The 20,929-nt window shown below is 30.5% G+C and overlaps 1 protein-coding gene across 1 annotated transcript; it reads left to right on the top strand.

Annotated features, from left to right (window-relative positions):
• Positions 1-225: 225 nt before the first annotated feature.
• On the top strand, positions 226-20,242 carry LOC111700579 (protein artichoke). The gene is made up of 18 exons (XM_023471545.1): positions 226-292; positions 2,961-3,020; positions 5,049-5,157; positions 5,233-5,283; positions 5,492-5,565; positions 6,912-6,983; positions 7,966-8,074; positions 9,274-9,386; positions 9,466-9,525; positions 10,668-10,731; positions 12,431-12,486; positions 13,662-13,734; positions 13,835-13,876; positions 14,268-14,339; positions 16,683-16,790; positions 17,490-17,652; positions 17,868-17,972; positions 20,054-20,242. Exons 2-18 carry the CDS (start codon positions 3,002-3,004, stop codon positions 20,225-20,227), a joined length of 1,464 nt encoding a protein of 487 aa, XP_023327313.1. The 5' UTR covers positions 226-292; positions 2,961-3,001; the 3' UTR covers positions 20,228-20,242.
• The last annotated feature ends 687 nt before the right edge of the window (positions 20,243-20,929 follow it).

Genomic DNA, 20,929 nt, shown 5'->3' with positions numbered 1-20,929 from the left:
CCAATATCCTTGCAACCCAATGTCGTAGACCCTTGATATTTCAAACTATGAATTATGTTAGACCAAATAATCTAAATTTGAAATATCAAAGGTGTGCGCCATTAGGTTGTAAAGATATAGAGATTAGAAAATTTGAGCTCGTGGCAAAAACTCAATTCCTTTCAGTGAAATTATGAGAAGAATGGTCTGCAATGCTATAAAGTGATAGTGAAATTGTTTGTAATCAGAAATCTATCCAACTTGGAGTAAAAATGTCAGATGTACTCAACTGTAACCCTTGAGGAAACTCTAGGTAAAATTGAAACACATTTCCTCTCAGGTCTAGTGAACTGAGACAAAACCTAACCTAACCCCCAAAACTTACTCTTCGACCAAATTGAAAAACAGTTGAATTAAAGATTCTCTCTGCAATTTTGATAGTTATGTTTTTAATTTATCTCCTGTTATTATTTAGATGTATTGCCATGAAACCTTATCCCCCCCCCCCCCGTAAAACAGGAAGAAGAAAACAAATCAAATCACCTGCATAATCATGATTCATGAAACAAGTTTTTGATGTGATTTTCCAAAAGTCCACAATTCTTATTGTTGAGAGCAAATACAAATGTAATATTTGTTCTTGTAAGAATCTTTATTTGATCAAATATTGAGTTTCTTGCAACTTTTTGTTAATTTATGAGAGCCATTCAAAATATTGGAGCTTTTGTTAAAAATTGCCATCTTTAAGTTTAGGGAGTAGAAATACAATTGAGTCCATCCTATAACAACTCAAAGATGTTCCTAAGGCCCAGAAATATCTATTTTTTTCGAAAGTTACATAGCGCTTTTGAATTTTGAATACGCATATAGGTAGTATTAACTTTTTGTAGATAGATCATTGAAATCTGCGATCAAATGGTAAAAAAAATGTTAACCGTGGGAATTGTAAAGCAAGACTTAAAATGAAATGGAATTCAATCCATTTCTATTTTCTTAGTCCATCCTATGTAAGGTATTACAAATATACAAATATGCGCGAAATTCACTGTAAATCCAGGTTTTTTTTTTATATTTAACAGAGAATATTGAGAATGCAGGGTCTCAATATCGTCTATGAGCTAATGTAATCCGAAATTCGAAAATTAGGTTATTTTTAAATGAGGAAACAATCCCTTTGACCTTCAGGATTCTCCTGAACCCCCGCCCTGCCATCCTGTAGAGGATACGGTACAACAAGTACATCTTCCACCTGATCTTATCTTTATAGTTTCTTGTCCTTCACTTCCACCCTAGCGAATCCAATTCTGGCACGCGGGGATCTAATTACCATTTAAAATCAACCAAGCAGTGTACAGGCCCCGCCCTGCTGCTCAATAAAAGGCGGGAAAACTGAGCGCAGCGTGCGGATAATTGCCGCGGAAAGGATTGTGGAACAAGTATATTCAAGAATTTTGTCACGGCTTCGAGCTGAATAGAGGTTTAGAAACTTTAAACCTTTCAACCACCGGTATAATGTTCTTAACAATTGTTTCGTGTAGATTTGTTTATTTATAAATCACGTTGGATCAAGCATAAGTTCTACCATCTTTGTTTAGAATTAGTAAATGAATGAAAAACTATCTATATAGGAGTAAAGTTGCCCTCTATGCTTAACAGACCATAACCATGTGAAATTATTATTCTGTAATTAGTATTCTTTTCCAAATAATTATAAATCAATCATTGCTATTGCTTTACACTATTTATAAAAGCTTTTTGAATTCGTATGACTATAAATATTTATAGAACAGGTTTAAGATTAAAGATATCATTCACAGTGACACTCCATGAAAAGATGGCAATGCCCGATTTACAACGGTACCCTTGAACCCTTAATCTGGTCAAATGTGGAGGATAACGTCGTTTTTCATTTTCTGTACTCGAAAAGTGTTTAATTTTGATAATTTCTCTATTGATTTACAAGACAGATATTGCGTTAAATTAAAAAAGTTTAGAACAGAAAATAATTGAACGCCTCATACAGTACACCCCAGGTTTACATCCATTTCTCTTCTAGACATTTTCAAAAATTTAAATGATTTGATTTATAAAAGAAATTTTCTCGAGAGTCTCAAGAAAAGGTTCAAAAGTATACAATTTAAAACATTAGGAGTTGAGTTAATTTAGTAGTTCCATCTCATAACATGAATTTTCATTTAAACTTTTAAATCTTTTAAAACCTAAATTATGTGTTGTATTTCTTGCCCTGTTCACCAGATGTTTGAACTCTCACCATTTTCCTAGTTCTAGTTTTCCTTTTATTCATCTAAATTCATTTAATAAACAATGGTTATACTTCGAAGGAGAGTGCTTCCAAAAGCACAAAAATTTTAAAATACTTCTGCAATATCCTTTTCTAAAATATAAAAAAGATCGGTTTCTACATTTCAGTTTTTTTTCAAAGAAGATTTAGCAATCAAATTCTTATATGCTGATCATTCTTATCATTTAGGAACAGCAAGATTTTGCCAAAAACTCACATTTTCTAATTTTTAACCTAATGGTGTTAATTTTTCATGTCAATTTTTAATTTCTACGACATGGGTTTGCAAAGATTTAGGGATTAGAAAATCAGAGTTAGTAGCAAAGACTCAAGGTGAAAAATTAAACTTTAACATAATGGGCAAGATTCTTAATCTGAAACTAGAAAAATATTTCAGAAAACTTTGTTTAAAAAAATAAAAAATATTTTTTTCATGTTTTATGAACTTTTTGAATTTTTCATAAGTAATAAGTTTGTCACAAATTCTGACCGTTAATCCTTATATCTTTGCATGACAATGTCGTAGATCTAAAAATGAACTTTAATCGATAAAAAAATCTTTAAATATCAAAGGTTTACGTCAACAGGTTGCAAATATATAAGGATTATAAAATTAAAGGTTTTGACAAATCATGCTTTTTAATCTTCATTTTTTATTTACAAACTTGTTTTTGTTTAGACAGTATGTATGAAGTGGGATAAACAAGAGAAGAAAAAAGAATGAAAATGAAGAATCCAGGGAAATATTGAAATTTTTTCAAAGATAAATCAAACTGTTCAAAGTTTTAAGATTTGCAAAACTATTGGCAAATATTGAGCAAAAAAATCTGCACATGTTGTACGGGAATTTTTTTGTTCAAACAAAAGAAATCTTGCAAGCAAGAAATAAAACACTTCTCTTATATTCAAAGAATGAATGTAAACTTTATCAGACAACATTTTTTCCACTTGAAAGATTCTTTTTAAAATGATGAAAATAAATCTTGAGAATTCGTTGAAAAATATTCCTCCATCATTCTCTTTAAAAGACGTTTTTCTCTTTCATAAAGTGCTTAGAAAACCTTGTTTGGTAAAGTAAACTATCACGTAAACTATCACGTACACGATTACATAAACTATCACGTACACGATCACATAAACTATCACGTAAACTATCCCGTAAACTATCACGTTAACTATCACGTAATATATTACGTAAACTATCACGTAAACTATCTCATAAACTATCACGTAAACTATCACGTAAACTATCACGTAATCTACCACGTACACTATCACGAAATTATTATGTACATGTACAATATCACATACACTACCACGTAAATGTCTCCCTGTTTGCTGAAATTATATATCAGAGACCAGAAACCTATGTAATAGGAAGACGACATTCAAGCAATACTGAAGAGCATTTGATGTTGTTACAAAGCAAATAGCTTAATTAGTAAGTTATTAAATCACCTATTTAGTGAAATGGGTCTGTTTACACTGCACAAATACTGTGCTTAATGTGAATTAGACTATTAAAAGTCATAAATTGAGGTAAAAGTCGAATTACTATTCCAGAGTTTTCTGGTCATCACTCTATAAAATAATAAATCACTTGCCAAATAGGTCTGTTTACACTGCCCAACTGGCTTTGCTTCTTTGGAAACTAAGTAAAATCATAACTTGGGTCTAAAAGTCGTCTTCAATTCCACAGTTTGCAAGTTCTCATTGTATGTTCTGTTTGTATTCTGTGACCCCTAAATAGCAATAATTGTTTTCTGTACAAATGTTTTGTGACAAAACTTACTGTATATAGTTAGCCAAGTAATTAACTAATATATAGTATTTTTAACTGAAAATACCATCATATCCATCACTTTTCAATAATTTGTACACCAAATATATTTATTATAAGGACAAAGGCGTAATTTCATATACAATTCACAACGGTACCATTTCATCCTTCGTCTGAACCAATATGATTGAGTTACCCAAAACTGATAATTTTCAACTGCGGATCTCTGTAAAAGTGACTGGCGGATTTATATAGCAGAGACAGTTAAGGATATGTACAGATTTTAAAAGAGAAAAACGACCATATCTAACTCGTTCGTTGTTTAGCCGAAAAAAGACTGATTAAAAATAGTTGTAAATTGATTGAGAGTGACTTGAAATTAGGTACCAATATAAACCCTGTAAAAACTAAAAAGAAATTAACACAAGAAGCTCCAGATCGTCTTTATTATAAAAGTGAACTACAGTGTCTGGAAGGAATATATACACAACTCAGATCTCTGAGTTTGTTCTTATTTTATTCCTGAGTAAATGTTTGAAAACATTCTGTTAAAAATATCCTTTGCCTGCACTTTAGTTTCTAGAAAGATAGAGCTTTGCTAGACACAAATATTTACTTTGTAAAAGCATCAAAGACTGAAGGTTGTTGATGTAAAGTTACATTTTCTAATTTTAGTTTTGTATCCGGTCACGGGCTGCAGCCATAATACATTTGAATTTCCGAGCCGGGTCAACCTTTCCGCTCCCAGTTTGTACTGTATCGCCCGGACATTGGGTGAATAAAGCAAACACTCAATAGGACTAGCCGGTGCAACAAGGTTGACGCGGTCAGACATTAGGTTGAATTTACTATTACTATAGGGTTAGAGGGGCATTCGGTGTCTTTGAATTTTTCAAATAACCCCATTTCATGCAATAACAATGCAAACTTATATCTGAGGTCTGAAAACTGTTTGGAGCTTTGATTACATTACAATATTATCTACAGCGTTGTTGTTGTTGTTTGTTGTTATTGTTGTTGTGAGAGGAAGATGTCCTCCTCCTGATGATATAGCACCTTGTCAGTGTAGGACAAGAGGTCCGAGCATTCAAGTCAGGTACGTTAATAATAATAATAATAATAATAACAATAATAATAATGATAATAATAATAATTAAGTAATAATATTTAGATGTGTCAATAGTATGATGTCCAGGATTCTTGAAGCAATGATGAATATCAGGTTTTAAATCATTTTATTTTTCAGAAAAAAGAAGTTCACGTTTTTTTTCCTTATTTTTGCTAACAAGTTCCTTACATTTCTTGAATTAATATTTTATTTTTATTTCTCTCTTTTCTTGAGATTAACAATGAGCACGCAAATTTAGATTAGAAGTTAGAGATTTCAAAAACATTCCAAAATTCTGATTAGTTTGAAATGAATATTTTAGGAATGTTGTGGATAGAGTTGATGTTCTAATTCTAGAAAATAATAATATTCCTCATTTACCCTCACGAGCTTTAGGTAATAATATTCCTTTAATTTACCCTCACAAGCTTTAGGTAATAATATTCCTTTAATTTACCCTCACGAGCTTTAGGTAATAATATTCCTCATTTACCCTCACGAGCTTTCGGTAATAATATTCCTCATTTACCCTCACAAGCTTTGGGTAATAATATTCCTTTAATTTACCCTCACAAGCTTTAGGTAATAATATTCCTTTAATTTACCCTCACGAGCTTTGGGTAATAATATTCCTTTAATTTACCCTCACAAGCTTTAGGTAATAATATTCCTTTAATTTACCCTCACGAGCTTTGGGTAATAATATTCCTTTAATTTACCCTCATAAGCTTTAGGTAATAATATTCCTTTAATTTACCCTCAAGAGCTTTAGGTAATAATATTCCTCATTTACCCTCACGAGCTTTAGGTAATAATATTCCGTTAATTTACCCTCACGAGCTTTAGTGAATAATATTCCGTTAATTTACCCTCACGAGCTTTAGGTAATAATATTCCTCATTTACCCTCACGAGCTTTAGGTAATAATATTCCTTTAATTTACCCTCACAAGCTTTAGGTAATAATATTCCGTTAATTTACCCTCACGAGCTTTAGTGAATAATATTCCGTTAATTTACCCTCACGAGCTTTAGGTAATAATGTTCCGTTAATTTACTCTCACGAGCTTTTGGTAATAATATTCCTCATTTACCGTTTTTTCATCTATGGGGTTCATTGTGTTCGAAAACGATTTTAAAATTTATGGGTAGTCGTTTGTTAACGGAATTGTCCATAAATATGTTTTTAGCTATCGCTGTTAACAGATCGTTGCCTAGCTTTAGATTGAAGATTCTCTCTTGACAAAGTTTGACAAAGTTTGAGTTTTAGTTTCTACAGATAAAGTAGGCTTAATCCGAGTTATATGTATAAAGGAGATTATCAGTCTGATGATAGATTAATCAATCAAACATAATTATCAAACATTGAATTATGAAAGAAAAACTCCAACAGATTAATCTTTCCTAAAATATATCGGTCCTAAAACCGGGTGTAGCAGAAAGGAATTGGTTTTTTTTGCCACTAAATCAATATACGCTATTTGATGTTTTTATCAATATGTTGTGAGCCTTCTGTTGATGAAAAACGTCGACTGACAAAGGTACCATACTTTTGCGCTAAAATTCTGAACAAAAAACCGGCTTTTTCTCCGGCCACAGTTCTCTGTGAAAAGTACCAACCTAATACCAATCAACAGCGAATAAGGCTGTTTATGTTACTCTGAAATTACCCAAATAAGTGAACGGTCCTTTTAAACTAGGATTAGAATTTCAATTTAAAATCTTCTCTACTCTGATGTTAAGGTTCAGTGAAGGTGAACAGATTATTTCTGGAGAATAATCGAATACAGACTATTGACAGAAATGCTTTTGCAGGTAATTTAACTTATCAACGTTATTCTAAGTAACTTTCAATTTATAAGCATGTTCAATTCACAATTGTACTCTTTAAACCTTTGTAGATCAAGAATGTTTTTCAATTGCAAAACTCACACTTTATAAGATAGACAAGCGTCGATTTCTTCTTTAATTTTACTTAGAAAAAGATTTAATGGGTATGATTGTGAATCACCACTGTTATAACTGGAGGGGGTCATAAGATTGATTCTACCTTCTTTTCACCAATCAGTAAAAGTGAAGATGATTTGTCCATTTTTTAATCATTTTTTTCTATTTGAAAATTGCAATTCCTTTTCCTAGACAATTCAAAATTAATTCTGAAAAGAATTAAAACAACTTTTAAGAAAAACTTTTATTTTATCAAAGTTAGGATGATAATGTTCAGAAAATGTTTTTTGACAAATCTTAAAACAAATTGAATAGTAAATTGTTTTCTTACATTTTCATGCCAAAATAAAACTGATTTATTCTGATTAGTGTTGTTGACAAAGTGTTAGAAAAGAAAATATTTAGAATAAATAGGGATATAAACTGAAATATATCCAAATATGGTGAGATTTATAACTAACTGTTATGTTTCAAATATATTTCAGGAATTGAGGGATATATATAACTGAAATATATTTTAGGAGTTGAAGGATATATAACTCAAATTTATTTTAGAAGTTGAGGGATATATAACTGAAATATATTTCAGGAGTTGAGGGATATATAGCTGAAATAAATTTCAGGAGTTGAGGGATACATAACTAAAATATATTTCAGGAGTGGAGGGATATATAACTAAAATATATTTCAGGAGTGGAGGGATATATAACTGAAATATATTTCAGGAGTTGACTGAAATATATTTCAGGAGTTGAGGGATACATAACTAAAATATATTTCAGGAGTGGAGGGATATATAACTAAAATATATTTCAGGAGTGGAGGGATATATAACTGAAATATATTTCAGGAGTTGAGGGATATATAACTGAAATATATCTGAAGGAACCAGGGTTAAGACAGATTCCAACTGATGCTATAGATTTTCTCAAAGAACTAACAGTTTTTAGTGTTGAAAGGTAAAATTCGATTCTAATTTTCCAGGGCTGTTCCTCCCCTTGGATAACTAAAAGAGAATGGGAAGTTGATCCCCCGTGGGCCTTTAATCACGAATCTATCGCAAAGAAAATGTTAATTATTGTTTTATCTGGAAAATAGGAAGGTTACCAATAAACAAATAGAGATAAAAGATTTTGATACCAGTACAAACGTCGGACCCACAAACGTCGGACCAGTACAAACGTCGGATCAATACAAATATCGGACCAGTACAAACGTCAGACATGTACAAACGTCGGACCAGTACAAACGTCGGACCTGTACAAACGTCGGACGGGTACATTTATAAGGAAAAACGTCGGACTAAGGAGGAAAAAATATATTTGAATTTTCATATTAAAATTCTTGTAAATTCGCAATTTTCTCTCAAAAAATTCCCAATTTTTTTTGTTAAAAATTCATAATCTCACAAAGTCTGGATACATGGACGTTTGAACTGTCCGACGTTTGTGGCGTCCGACGTTTGTGCGTCCGACGTTTGTACTGGTACCAAGATTTTAATGCAGAAAAAAATCTGTTTTCTAAATTTTGAGTTACACTCTATAAAAAGTGCCACCAATATTTCACAGCAGTATCAAAATCTTTATATGAAGCTTGCGATTATGTTTTTTTTACTAAACAACTCGCGGATTTAAAGGTTAAAAGGTACTGTTGTGATTCATAGCTTGTAAATCTGTTTGATATTAATCTTGAATTGAAATGGAATATATACATACCTAAAATATGAAGAAAATAGATAAAATAAATTTATCAAATAGATAATTTAGAGCCTGGTTAAAATTATATTATTTAAATAAATATATTAAATCAACAATCTACATATTGCGAGATATATAGAGAAACTGAACTTACGCAATTCCGAGAACGTCTAAACATTTTTATAATTAGCAATGAGATCCCAGTTGCAGGAATAAAAAAATATTCTATGAAGGAACTTATTCCTCTCCACACAATATATTTTTTAATCTCTATAGTCTAAGTTTAATTTTAAAGTTTACCCCACCAGGTTGCATAGATGATATTTGTTGCCCTTTGCCTGATTTCAGAAATTGATTTGCACATTGACTCTGTAAATTAGAAATATCTGTTTTGCTCAGAGATAACTGAGATGCCATGTGTGGTCGGTTTGCAGAAGCTAAATTAGAAATATCTATTTTAGCTCAGAGATAACTGAGATGCCACGTGTGGTTGGTTTGCAGAAGCTAAAGCTCTTTAAAATCGACGGATCCAATATAACAGACATTCAGGATTTTACGTTGAAAAATCTGCCAGGTACTTATTCTTAGAATAATCTAGTTCATAAATTTATTCCAACATTTCCCTGGAAAATTCTAAAATATTTGTATTCCAGGGCTTAGGTATCTGCACGTGACAAACTCTAAACTCAAAAGACTTGAGACTGGAATTTTAGGTAAAATATTTGCAAACTAAGCTACATATTTTTGAGGATTTCGGTCGTTCTTTTTTCTTTTTTCTATTTTAACCTTAACCGTTTCGTTTACCGATCTCTCATTGGACAGAGCTAAATGAATCCGGCCAATGAGAGATCAACAAGTATTCAACCAGGATTGTATTCGACCAATGATATTTATTTCCAAAATAAAACTCCTAAATTCAAAAGTTTTCATTGGAGAATATTTAATTTTAAATTTGTAGAATGTAGATCAATAGGAAAAAATAGTAATATGAATGAACCATCTGAAAATTCTATCAGAAATATTTCTTTCAAGCATATTTTCAAAGGATTGATTCAATATATGCTAAGTCTGTTAATCTTTATCTTTAAAAAAAAAAGTTTATCGCTTTATGATGAAAACTTAAAACGAAATATTTCTATCAAATTATTTCTTTCCTGGATTTTGATTTACTTTTTAAACCAGAAAAAGAAAAAAGAGATTCAAATATATTCATCTCAAAGTGTATCTCACATAAATATCAATATAGATTCTCATGGATATTAAAACGTATTGCTTTTTGAAGATGAATAAAACAAACACTGAGAACCAGAAACCCGTGGAATAGAAGGACAACATTTCATTTATGTGTATTTAATATTGTAATAAAGCAAATAGTGGATTGGAGGTTATATTTTTTAAAAAAGCATGAATATACTGAACTTGATTCCAAATACCCAAGTCAACCTTTCTCAAAGGAATTGAATATTTGCCACAAGCTCAAATTTTCTAGACTATAAATATGTCTTTGCAATCTGATGGTGTAAAACCTTTGATATTTCAAACTTAGAATATTTGATCTAACAGCAGAAATCATAGTTGAAATATCTAAGGTTTAAAACATTAGATTGAAAGGATATAGGAACTACAATTTCTGGCAAGGACTCAATTCAATTGATGACAAGTCAAGTTTTTTTTCATTTCTCATAAAATAGAAGTGTCACGTTCTAAAATCCAATATTTTTATCATTTTAGGATTAGGATAAAGATTTTATGTCGACTAAAATCTTAGAAATATTATTATTTTAAAATTTTATTATTTTCTGTCCCACATTTATTTGGAATGAGAGGTTGTTTTCAGATTCAAATTTATTTTTAGAAAACCTGCCTTTTCTACTCCTTGCTAACTTTACAGGCAACGATATTTCCTGGATCCATCCTAGGTAACAACATATATTCAATCTGGAATATTCAAACATTAAAGGAAGAAATAAAGAAATAATTATGGACATCGGACCTTTTACGTTTTTATTGTTTAATGAAAATTTAATAATAATAAATATAGAAGAATACTGCTGGCTTGTTAAATCACTTTTTTTAAAGTGTTTTCTAAAACATTATAACTTATCATGTACGTAGCTGATGGAAAATTCTATCTAAAAATTTGTGCGCCAATTATTATATTATAGATTTAAAGAATCAAATTACATATGGTATTCAACTTTTATATTTACCGATTTTGTTCATTCTATGATTTTTTGTTCTTAATCTAAAACAGTAAAAAGTTTCTTATTTCGTTTTCATTTGGAAGAAATTTTGTTGACGCAAAATTTGTATTTTGACCGGTGTCATAAACCTGTCCTGGGGTCATGTGAGTTACCACAAAAAATGCGGGCCAGATCTATTTTGTCGTTGTAACATATGTTGGATATAAAAACACACAGTACAAACAGACACATTTAGGTAACAACATATATTCAATCTGGAATTTTTAAACATAAAAGGAAGAAATAAAGAAATATTTATGGACATCGGACATTTTACGTTTTTATTGTTTTATGAAAGTTTATCGATAGTAAATATTTAAGAATACTGCTGGCTTGTTAAATCGCTTTTTTTTTAAATGTTTTATAAAACATTATAACTTATCATGTACATAGCTGATGGAAAATTTTATCTAAAATATTACAAACTTAATTGCACTCGTGCGCCAATTATTAGATAATAGATTTAAAGCATCAAATTATATAAGATGGTATTCAACTTTTATATTTATCCTATTTTGTTAATTCTATGATTTTTTGTTCTTAATCTATAACAGTAAAAAGTTTCTTATTTCGTTTTCGTTTGAAAGAAATATTGTTGACGCAAAATTTTTATTTTGACCGGTGTCATAAACCTATCCTGGGGTCATGTAAGTTACCACAAAAAATGCGGGCCAGATCTATTTTGTCGTTACAACATATGTTGGATATAAAAACACACAGTACAAAGTACAAACAGACACATTTACATATATTGATAACGTAATTCTTACATTGAGTCAAATTGTCTTGCGCAGAATTTTTAGAATTCAACTTTTTTTGTTAAAAACCTCTTCAGACACTTTTCACCCTTCATGCCAGTCAGGGGTCTATGAAATAAAACATCTAGGGGGAGGGCTAAAAAAATTGCGCTTAAATTGCGCTAAATAAAATTTATTTGTCCCAATGAAATTATTGTTGAATTTGAAATTTTAGCGGAAACGCAAGTTCCTTAGGAAAGTAAGATTTTTAGGGAGGGGCTCTCACCCCCTCCCTCAGGGGGCCCTCCGGATTTGTTCTAGATACAGAGATGGCTAAAAATAATATGTGGCATTTAATAAATTTTTTAGCAAAAGATTAGAGCATTTAAAGTATACAGGTAGAGGACCTAAAACCATTGAAATACCAAGATCTACTCAAATATGAAATCATAAGTCACAAAACATATATATTTCGCAAATTCTAACAAAGCAGCAAAGCCAAATTTTAAGTATTTTAAGGTAAATTAAATTTACAAATTCGTCTGCAAAGTCTCTGCTTTATGATTACATGGATAATCGTATTCTAATGTAAATATTCTGACCTTAGTTTACAATTAATACAATTCTTTGTTGTCCAGGTCGTTCCGGTACATGGAGCAGTTGGAACAAGTTATCCTGGCACACAATTCAATAGGTTAGTCATTAGTCTATCCTGGAATACAATTCTAAAGGTTAGTGAGCTATCCATGTTTATCTCTTAAAGATATTATTTTAATATTGTTTATTCTCCGCATCTGTTACATGCTCACTTCTCCTGTATTGAATGTAATCATTCATAAAAAGTTATATCATAATAAACAAGGTTTTTTTCTAAACCATCAGGATTAAAAATATCCTTTTTTTAAAACCCTTATAAAGATGCTTCTTATATTCAAGATGATATCAAATATTATTTTTATGTCAGAGTATTACTAATATTTTTTTCTGTTCAGAAAAAGAAAATTATATAATTTTCACCTTAGTCCTTAGTATGTTTCTTTTTTTCTTCTTTATTTTTTATTTTTTAGAATATGTTTTTTGATATTATTTTTACTCTAGGATATGTTGTTGCTTGATATTGTTGATCATATTTTTTTCATATTTTTTATTCAACTACAAAGCACGAGATAGTACAAATGAAAAAATCACAATTTACTGTGTAGTTTGGACCCGCCTAACCAGAGTAGGTTGTTTTAATTGGTTGGCCCACTTTAAACTAATGGGAATTGCAAATAAAAATAATTTACATTGTACATTTTAAACATAAGAGTGATGATGAATTAGGGAAAAGGTAAAGTTGTTACTTTAGGGTATGTTGTTTGATATTGTTGTTACTCTAGGATATGTTGATAATATTATTGTTACTCTAGGATATGTTGATAATATTGTTATTTCTCTAGGATATGTTGATACTATTCTTATTACTCCAGGATATGTTGTTTGATATTGTTGTTACTCTAGGATATGATGTTTAATATTGTATTACTCTAGGATATGGTGTTTAATATTTTTGTTACTCTAGGATATGTTGTTTAATATTGTTGTTACTCTAGGATATGATGTTTAATATTGTATTACTCTAGGATATGGTGTTTAATATTTTGTTACTCTAGGATATGTTGTTTAATATTGTTGTTACTCTATGATATGGTGTTTAATATTGTTGTTACTCTAGGATATGATGTTTAATATTGTTGCTACTCTAGGATATGATGTTTAATATTGTTATTACTCTAGGATATGTTGTTTAATATTGTTGTTACTCTAGGATTTGGTGTTTAATATTGTTGTTACTCTAGGATATGGTGTTTAATATTGTTATTACTCTAGGTGATGCATCTATTGTTGGTCAGGCGGTTAAAGTCATCAAAACAATAAAAACACTTGACATCAGCAATAACAGGCAGAAATCATAATGACAAAAAATCAAAAAAAATCTAATTTTTATATTAAAATTATTATTTTATTAAAATAAAAAACTCATTATTTTTCTTGGTTCACAGAATGGATAAACTAAGAGAAAGAAGCTTCGTAGATATTAACAGGAAATCAAATAAATATTTTTCAAAATTCCTCTTTTTGTTGTTTATTAGATGCAGAAATTACTGTTTATTATTATTTTTATTTAATGTTGAGATACATTTAAAATTATCAAGAACTAATTCTAAAATTAAAGTAATGCTCAGTTTCAAATTAAATATCTGGTGCCATAAATTTAAAAGAAATATTAAGTATGCAATACTGCGGGGGAATTTTTACTGTGATTTATTTCTTTTTCTTTTTAGCAAAACTATTTAGTTACAGTTCTGATTTTCTTGAAATGTGAACTTCTTAGTTCTAAAAATATGTATTTTTAAGAAACGTTTATCCTCTAGAAATATTAAATTCTTTAAAACATTTATTTTTATAAAAATATTTAAATATTATTGTTAAAAGTCTGGAGGAATTGGATTTATCAAACAATAATATAGTTCTCATGCAGAGAGGAGCTCTCACTAGACTTCCGAGGTAATATTATCTTAAAACAAACAAAATGAGTAGTGTTTTTAAATTTAAGGGACATGAAAGGGACATTAAAGGGACACTAGACTTCCGAGGTAATATTATCTTAAAACAAACAAAATGAGTAGTGTTTTTAAATTTAAGGGACATGAAAGGGACATTAAAGGGACATGAAAGGGACATGAAAGGGACATTAAAGGGACATTAAAGGGACATTAAAGGGACATGTAAGGGACATTAAAGGGACATTAAAAGGACATTAAAAGGGAATTAAAGGGACATTAAAGGGACATTAAAGGGACATGAAAGGGACATTAAAGGGACATGAAAGGGACATTAAAGGGACATTAAAGTGACAGAAAGGGACTGTAAGCGTAATTTCAAGACCCTCAATGCAAAGATGGCAATGCCCGATATACAGCTGGTACACTTAAAAACTTTGTCTGATCAATTATAAATTAGATATCAATATTTTGTTTCTTCAAAATGTTCTTTTTCAACTGCGGATTCTTTTCGTAAGTGACTTACGCATTCCTTCTTCATAAGAAGCATTGGAGAAACTTGCAGAAAAACGGCTGTTTCTTCACATTTTTGATAAGATAAAGGTTTCAAAGGACCCTTTAAGTCCCTTTAATGTCGCTTTCAATCTAAAAAATCCAGCTAACAGTAAGGGATGGAGTTATTTTTATAAATTATGAAAAACTAAAACGATGAAGGTCACACTAAAAAATGATCAATAAAAATAGTAATATCTGAAAAATTTCTTTTACGTAACACACGAAAAGAAAAGGTTTTCAAATAAAAGCAACGATAACGATCACTTGATATGACAAGAGTTACGAGACACCCAATAAATTTTTAAAAGACTGATTTTTACGTGCACAATGCACATTTTGGATCACAGTGAAAATTTGACCTTCTTGTCGGATTCTACCCTGGTGTTTCCAATGTTTAAACAACATTAAAAATCAGTATTTAAAAAGTATTTTTTTGCAAACGTTTATAATTATCGATAAAAATGTCCATTGTCCATGTCTTAAATTTTTCTAAAATATTCGCTGATATTGCCAAAAAACTAGGTTTAAAAAAATCAAATGTCCATCCCCTCGATCATTAAATCATGTACAGGGTCCCACATCATATTGGAGCGTTTATAGCTATAAATTAAGATTTAAGGAACTAAGCAGAATAAAATTTGAAAAGGAATCATTTAGCGCTAAAGCTTGGAGATAAACCAATATAAAATGGAACTCTCTGTATACTATATAACCTTGATTTATTCTGGAAAAATATATTCCTTTCAAAATGTTCATCTTAATAATAATACTCTTGCTTAGTTCATTCATTTTGCTTTTGTCACGAAATCACCAATTGCTTAATCAAAGGAAATGAGTTTTTGCCACAAACTCAAATCTTCTAATCTCTATATCTTGTCAATCCGATGGTGTATACCTTTGATATTTCAAACTCACATCATTTGATCAAAAAGAATTCATAGTTTGAAATAGCTAAGGTCTACGACAATGGGTTGCAAAGATGTAGAGATATGAAACTCCTTTTCAACCAAACAAGGGACTGAAATTTGAGCTGGGTCGCTGAACTATCTACCGCTGGTTCAAGTCTTGGATCACCGGTTCAAAGTTAAAGATTTGTGAGAATTTTAATCGGTCATTTAAGATTTTAACCGGTGCCAGGTAGTTCAGCGACCTTTCTCAATTATTAAATTCGGTCCCTTGTTATATTATGTGAAATGATCACTGCGATACACTACAAAAAAATCGATTGAAATACACTCAAACTATTTTAATCATTTAAAGTGAGATGAATTTCAATTTTCCATTAGAAAGATAAAAATATGCAGAAATGTCAAACTCTTTGGGAGTTGAAGTTCAGGAATAAAGAATAGAATAGAAGTTATTAATCCAAAAGCTTTATCAATTTCCAAAATATTTGTTTTGTAATGTGTTTAAACACCACGACTTAGGGTTCATGAATTGTGTTTATGTAGAGACTTTTTAAACAATTAAACAGTGATTTATTTTAAAAATAATTAAAATAAAAACGAAAAAGGAGATCACGCTAAAATAAAAATCTGAAATTTTAAAATCTAAAGCCCTTGGGTATAAGCCTGAGTACGGCTAAGCAAGACCACATCAAGTTTTTAAATTCGGTGATGGTGATGGAGCAAACCTCTGTAGAGTAAAAAAAAGTAGATGTTCCACATTTATTGAAAATATATTTCGGTCTGGGTTGACCCGCGTCAGTTCTAACGACAAAAGAACTATCAAACTCGATAAACAAAAATATTTGTTAAAAACCACAAGAAAATAAATCCCATTTTTTACTTAGGTTGAAAAAGTTGGATCTAAGGAGCAATGATATCAGAAGCTTTCACAGCGACATATTCTTGGATGTACCGCAGCTCATGGAAATAGATCTACACGACAACAAGATTAGGGATATTGTCAATCAGTTAATGAATCACATTTTAAACTGTATTTCCCTTTAATTAATTGCTTGAAGGAAATAAAATCGTCATCTTAACATTTAACTATATTTACAGTGATAAACAAAAAACCATAGAATTGAAAGACGACATTATAGCAATATATAATTGTATTTGATGTTCATGCACCGCAAATATTTTTATTAGGCTATTATAAGATCAATAAATTAGTGAAATGTGTAGGTTTTCATCGTACATTTCCTGTCTCTAATGCTTTTTGGACTATTTAAAGTTATAACTTGATTAAAAAAGTCGTTTTCCTATTTCAGAGTTTTCTGGTTATCACTGTACATAGAAGTTATCTCGGGGTTTCCAGTACTTTGTTTGTATATCCCTTATCATCACTTGTAACCCTCTTAACAGATTTGACACAAATTTTGATTTTAGAACTCGTTAGAACCACAAAAGTGTTATTATAGCTTGGTTTAAAATTTGAAGTTGAGTTGATCGGCTTTTATTCTAAGATAAGCTGGGTTTCCAAGCTGGCTTATTTTAAAAGTATATATAAATCTCTCAACGATGTTTTACTGAAACCCCGTCCTTGAACCTTAATGACTAATGACTAATGAATCCCAAAATTTTTGTTAAAGCTTTCTTTTTTTATTAAAATTATCTGGCCATTTCATGTTTGAATTGAATAATATCCTTAGTCGTTTATCCGATGTGAGCTTTCTGCAGGGTTCAGTTCCTCTTCTCCGAGTTCTAGATCTAGGTCTCAACCTGATCGAGGATATACCCTACGGAGCTCTCAGAGGTTATCCTACCCTGGAGAAGCTAGTCCTTGGCTGGAACCAGATATCCGGTCTAGCTAAGGTACTTAAAGCGACTCTAAGTATTATTTCAAGAAATCCACCATACATGTTAAAACTGTTGCTTTTCAACACCAAAACATATACGGAGTAAATTCTTGGCTTTAATTTTTGTTCACGGAGTAATGTGTTAAAATGTGTTAATTCTGTATTATTCAAGTGTTTTCACAACCTCCTCATTGGTCTCTTTAAATTTTGCAACCTATCCCTTTATTTCAGGACGCATTTGCTGACCTGCCGACTCTCCTGGAGTTAGACCTGAGTAGGAACCGTCTCACCAGTGAGAATCTAGACGGAAATGTATTCAACCTTCGTAATCTTCAGGTTCGTTTCTAGATATCTTTGTATACTGGATAGACGCGATATAACTTATACAATCTGAAGAAACCGTGTTCAACTAGACCAGGGGGATTCATAACAATTTCGACTTATTTGAAAAAAGGATGATTTAATTTTGTAAAATATCAATTTAGCTTTTTAAAAATAGCCGTTTATATGTTTAAGATAACGTAAAATAACCGTTAATTTGACTTAAAAGGAGTTTTTCATGTCGAAACTTTCATTCACATTAAAAAACAAATGGATTTGGTCTTTTCGAGAATAAACTAAATTTTAAACCTATGTTTTAAAATTATGAAAAAACGAAATTAACTTTGATAAAATTGTGCATTTTGTAAAAAATATTGAGAAATTACGGAAAGTACAGAATAGCTATATATCCCTGAATTAAAGCTTTGAAGCGTGTATATTAACCTTGCAAAAGGGGGGGGGGGGGAGCTACACTAGACAAATATTATTATTGTTTAAAAATCAACAGAGTATTTTTAAATCAAGGTTAAGCTAAAAATAAATCGCACAGTGTGACTCGATCATCATCAATCAAACTCAAGCTTTTGATTAGTTTGACCTTCGAACTAATCATTTTGACAGGATAAATTGCATAACATTTTCTCTTTTCTTATGTAATCTTAGCTGACAACTTTAGGATGGTGGATATCGAGATTAATGCTTGATCCTATCTTTTTCTTAATATCGATAGTAACCTAAACTTGTACTTGTATCCTATAAAGCGTATAAAATTCAACCAATTAGAGTCGCATATAAAAAGCAGATAAATTTGAAATTTTGCGCGCCATTTAATATTAATATACAGAAACGGGAGGGACTTCCTAATTAAAAAAAAACGGTTTATGATTTTTCTCTTTCCTTTATCCAAGAAAGAACGGTTCAAGAAGAAAAACAAAATTGTATCCATTGGATACTCAGATTAAGTAATCGGGATTAAGGATATCTCGTTCTAAAGTTTTCAGCTCTGGCAGAGTAAAGAAAATCTAATAATTATTCAAGATTTTAAATAAACTTTTATACCAACGGGTTTACATTCAAAATTTAGCAGAGGTTGGAGCCTTTGTGTGGATATTGTCAATCTTGAAGACTGACTGTATAATGTAAATGCGGTACAAACATTTATATAAATAATATTAATAACAGAAACTAGAAGTCTTCTTATCTCTTTTATAAGTTCCTTCTGTTCATTTAGTATTTCCTGCTTTTCTATTGCTCATCCATGGAATTTAAAGTATGTAGATGTACTATTTATTCCCTTTGATATTTGTTTTACTTTGATTAAATAATTAGTAAGCCAGCCAGTGGATTTATATCAAATGTACGTGATGAAAAACAGGACAAATTTTACTTAAATTTTTTTGAACAAATTCTGCTAAAATTTTCTTCTATCGATTTCTAAAATAATTAAAAACTAAGTGTCTGTTTACGAAATTTTCATCTGATAAATTGATGTAAGCAAATAACATTTTAGACGTTTAAGTTAAGCCATGTGGTATATTTACAGTTCATTTTCTCAATGCTATATCTTTGCAACCCAATGTCGCAAACAAACCTTGAATTCTGTTATATCAAATAGTCTAAGCTTAAAGTATTGCAAAGATATGGGGATTATGAAATTATTTTGTGACAAAGACTCAGTTGCATAGAGAATAGAATATATATTAGAGAGGAATTTAAAGAATCTCTCGGTATGCATTTTTTCAGTCCCTTTCAGCCTGAAAGGGAGTTCAAAGTGCTCAGTTGTTTTCTAGTGAATTCCACTCTAATATATATTCTATTCTCTATGCTCAGTTGTTTTCTAGTGAATTCCCCTCTAATATATATTCTTTTCTCTATCCTCAGTTGTTCTCTAGTGAATTCCCCTCTAATATATATTCTATTCTCTATGCTGAGTTGTTTTCTAGTGAATTCCCCTCTAATATATATTCTATTCTCTATGTTCAGTTGTTTTCTAGTGAATTCCCCTCTAATATATATTCTTTTCTCTATGCTCAGTTGTTCTCTAGTGAATTCCCCTCTAATATATATTCTATTCTCTATGCTAAGTTGTTTTCTAGATTCTGGATTTATCCGAGAACAAGTTGAGTAGGATAGACCGAAGTCTCCTAGGTTCTCTAGGCTCCCTGAGAAGGCTGAACCTAGCTCAGAACGGGATAACGGAGATGGCTGAAGACTCATTCCAACCTGTCAGGAGAGAAATCATTTTTCAAATTTTTCTTGTAGATTTTTAAAAAGACTTTTGACCTATTTACAAGAGTCCCTTTATTCATCTTATTAACAATATTTTAGTAATAGATGTTTTATGCAAATACATTCTTTCATTTTCCTTCCATGTGTCTGCTGTTTAAATCCGCAATTCACTTTGAGAGAGAACCGCAATTTGAAAAAAGGAGGATAGCTAAATAATATTTGCTCGGCCAGGGGTTCGAAGGGTATCGTTCTGAATCGGGTGTGCAATTTTTTAAACGAAATAGCATGAAATTACATCGCCACTTTCTTAAACATCTGAAATATAAATAGTAAATAAGAAACAATTACGTTGTATGAATACGATACTCTGCAAAAGGATTAATGAAACCAGAATCAGAGCTTTATGTTCATATATCCGTGACATAACATTTACTTTATTGTTATTTATGTCTGTTCATAGCTTCCTGTTCTTTTATCAAGATTAATGTGTCTTTTTAGACAACGTTTTTTTACAAATGTTTAAATTTAACAATTTCGTCTTGATATTTGTAAGCTGTGTTGTCAAATATTGTCAAATATTGTCAAATATTGTCAAATATTGTCAAATATTGTCAAATACTGACTAAATTGGGTAACAATGTGTATTCTCTTGTAATGTTATAATGTTGTCTGGAAATATCGAATGTTATTTATTATTGTATGAATTGCATTTAATTCTGTCTAACAATGTCAAATATTGTCTG

Source organism: Eurytemora carolleeae, unplaced genomic scaffold (genome assembly GCF_000591075.1).
Source record: "Eurytemora carolleeae unplaced genomic scaffold, Eaff_2.0 scaffold303, whole genome shotgun sequence".
NCBI classification, from domain to species: Eukaryota; Metazoa; Arthropoda; class Copepoda; order Calanoida; family Temoridae; genus Eurytemora; species Eurytemora carolleeae.
Note: the sequence above shows the minus strand (reverse complement) of the source record. Positions and strands in the feature narration are given on the sequence as shown.

Bases quoted from the DNA above. Each gene is read 5' to 3' on its own strand.
- LOC111700579 (XM_023471545.1), top strand. The intron at 9,526-10,667 runs GTAAAATATTTG...ATTTATTTTTAG, and splicing joins ACTTGAGACTGGAATTTTAG to AAAACCTGCCTTTTCTACTC. The intron at 17,973-20,053 runs GTTCGTTTCTAG...GTTGTTTTCTAG, and splicing joins TCAACCTTCGTAATCTTCAG to ATTCTGGATTTATCCGAGAA.